Consider the following 2921-nt stretch of genomic DNA (forward strand, 5'->3'; position numbering starts at 1 on the left):
GAACAATGCCATAAAAATGGTGGAAGAACGTTCCTTTGAAAACTTAACGTCACTCATGGAGCTTTATTTAAGAGAAAACAGACTGATACGTCTCCCTTCATTTAGACAATGTAAAGACCTCATGAATGTAGATCTGTCGTTCAACTTTTTAAGTGGTTGGCCCTCACACTTTTCCAATGAATCAATATATTCTCTATTTTCAATTCGTTCCAATCCATTCGATCATAGTTACAAGAAAAATCATGTAGTACCATATGCAGTACAATTCCTTGACATGTCTGGTGTGGTTACGCCTGTGATTTCGTCAAATTCCTTTTCCCACCCTGCTCACACTCTGGAACTAGAAATGTCGTCTTGTGGCATTTACCGTGTAAACGCCCTCTCAGAACTATCTGCCATAAGATATATAATATTAGCTTACAATCGCATAAGATTCATTGATCCACATGCATTCAGAAATCTCCGGGATTTGATTAAATTAGATCTTAGACATAACGACATTCGCACAATTCCGGTTCTTTCTGATTTGCCCTCTCTACAAACGATCAATTTGAATTACAACTCCATATCTGGAGCAATTGAGGGTGCTCTTATAAACGTACCTAGCCTAGAATCTTTACTCCTTCTTGGAAATTCCATTGTTAACTTATTATTTATTCCTCCGATACCATCTCTTAGGGGGCATATTTTGAATGAAAATTACTTAGTAGGTTGTCTTAATCTGACACAAGAGGTATCACACTGGCCCTCCATTGAAATCATAAATGTCGCAGATAACGGTTTAACCGGACTCAATATCGGGGAATGTTCCAAGGTAGAAATGCTACGTGCTGAAAATAATTTCTTGCGATCCGTCTTCTTTGAGAATCCCATGTCATGTACACACATGACCGATATCATTTTGGATTACAATAGAATCTCAAATTTGTTAATTCTCAGTGGTTTGGTAAACCCGGAGTTAATTTCCTTCCGTTCTAATCTTGTAGATGTGTTAGATGAAAATATGTTGATGAATATGAGCAACTTACAGTATTTAAGTCTACAAAAAAATGTGATAAGAGAATTAATTCGTTTACCCTTCTTACCAGCACTTCAGATCCTTGATCTATCTTATAACAAGATACTGTACATTGATGAAACTGCTTTTGAATTTGTCAGTTTGTACCATATCGATCTGAGCGGTAATCAACTTTACAGATTAACATCATTTACTGGGGTACCTTCACTAAAATCGCTGAACCTCGACAATAACCAATTAGTCAATATATTTGCCGAAGATGTAGGGGAAATTCCCTCGTTGGAGACTTTGTCTATTGTAGGAAATGGTTTAGGAACCTTCCCTCTGCTGCCACGTAATCGAATCAGGCTACTCAACTTAGCTGACAACAACATATCGGCATGTGAACTGCATGTAATTCAGCAATACATTGCTTTGGATATTCTCATCATCAGCGACAATCGGATCCATTGCAACATCCGTTTTCCCGCGACGATGAGGAGGCTCACAATCGACAACAACAAAATCGAAAGAACGAACGAAACTTTGAAATACTTGCTCTCCGATGTCGAATTTTTGTCCTTGAGAAAGAACAGAATATCCTCACTTGGTCAAGAAATAAATCCAGGCCCCTCCTTATTATATCTGGATTTATCTCGTAACCATCTGACGTACATTCCACCCTTCAAATTTTCTCTCGCAAGTTCACTGACAACGCTCAAGCTAGAAGGCAATTCTATATCAACCATTAATGGATACTCTTTCTTTGGTCTCGCAAGACTTCACCATCTTGACCTTCAGTGGAATCAAATAACGTCTTTACCCGCTGATTGTTTCTCATCAATACGTCGTCTAAGTCGTTTATATATTACAGGTAATCCAATCCATACGGTGGCAGGTTACGTTTTTTCATCATTCAGGCAAATATTGCCAATTGAATATTTGTTCTTTTCTCACTCTAATAGCTTTGGAATATTCCAACTTTCGCTCCTAAATAGATCTCTGTCTTATCTCATCATGAGGAACAACTCTGTGGTTAGAACCTTGAATCAGAACAAGTCTTTTCTTCTCAAGCTAGATAATACTGTATCTATTGACTTTAGCCAGAATGTCTTAACAAAATACATTCCCCGAATAGATTCAAGGAAACTCCGATTATTGAATATATCGCACAATTCTTTCAAAATGATACCAGAACAGCTCGTGAAAAAATCACAATTTCCTTTTCTCAAAACTATAGATTTATCTTGGAACCAAATCAGAGTTGTTCAAAAGAAAACCTTTTCATACCTGACAAAACTAGCCAATGTTTTTCTCAATCACAACGAAATTGTGCTTATAGAAAATGGGGCTTTTCCGCCATCCTATACGATAGATTTCTTAGACTTAAGTGAAAACAACGTAAGTCTCATCAAGATGGAAGAACTGCCTCCTATACACCCTCATCTACATGTTGATACCTCTGGAAACCCGTTGAAATGCGATTGTGATCTGCAGATTTTTCAGAATATGTTTCCTGTTTTTATTTCAGGAGTCACTTGTGTTTCTCCATTTGAATCAGGGTTTGAATCCAACAACCGGAGTCTAGATGATGCTGTACTGAACGGAGAAGAGTGTGATAGTCTCATGTGTTCGCCTCCCAATCCATTCTTAATCGCCTATGAAGATGATGTCAATTTAATTCTCCCTTGTCCTTTGAATGTGACAGGTTTTGACGAAATCGTTTGGACCCTACCCAACGGCATGACTCTATGTACAGCTACAAGCACATGGTCAGGAAACCGCGTATTTGTCACTGCTGAAGGGTCTCTAAATTTCAGTGCCGTAGCAGAGGAAATGTCGGGCAAGTACCTGTGTTCTGCCCCACATTTAGGAGCATACTTAGATTATCCCCTACATCTCTCTGTGGCTAAACGTGGACGTT

General features: G+C 38.4%; 1 protein-coding gene across 1 annotated transcript; it reads left to right on the forward strand.

Moving 5' to 3' along the window:
* The first annotated feature begins 986 nt into the window (after positions 1 to 986).
* LOC121431879 (leucine-rich repeats and immunoglobulin-like domains protein 2) lies at positions 987 to 2585 on the forward strand. Its single transcript, XM_041629659.1, has 2 exons — positions 987 to 2032; positions 2529 to 2585. Exons 1-2 carry the CDS (start codon positions 1004 to 1006, stop codon positions 2583 to 2585), a joined length of 1086 nt encoding a protein of 361 aa, XP_041485593.1. The 5' UTR covers positions 987 to 1003.
* Positions 2586 to 2921: the final 336 nt, after the last annotated feature.

The sequence above is a fragment of the Lytechinus variegatus genome, chromosome 1, assembly GCF_018143015.1.
Source record: "Lytechinus variegatus isolate NC3 chromosome 1, Lvar_3.0, whole genome shotgun sequence".
NCBI classification, from domain to species: domain Eukaryota; kingdom Metazoa; phylum Echinodermata; class Echinoidea; order Temnopleuroida; family Toxopneustidae; genus Lytechinus; species Lytechinus variegatus.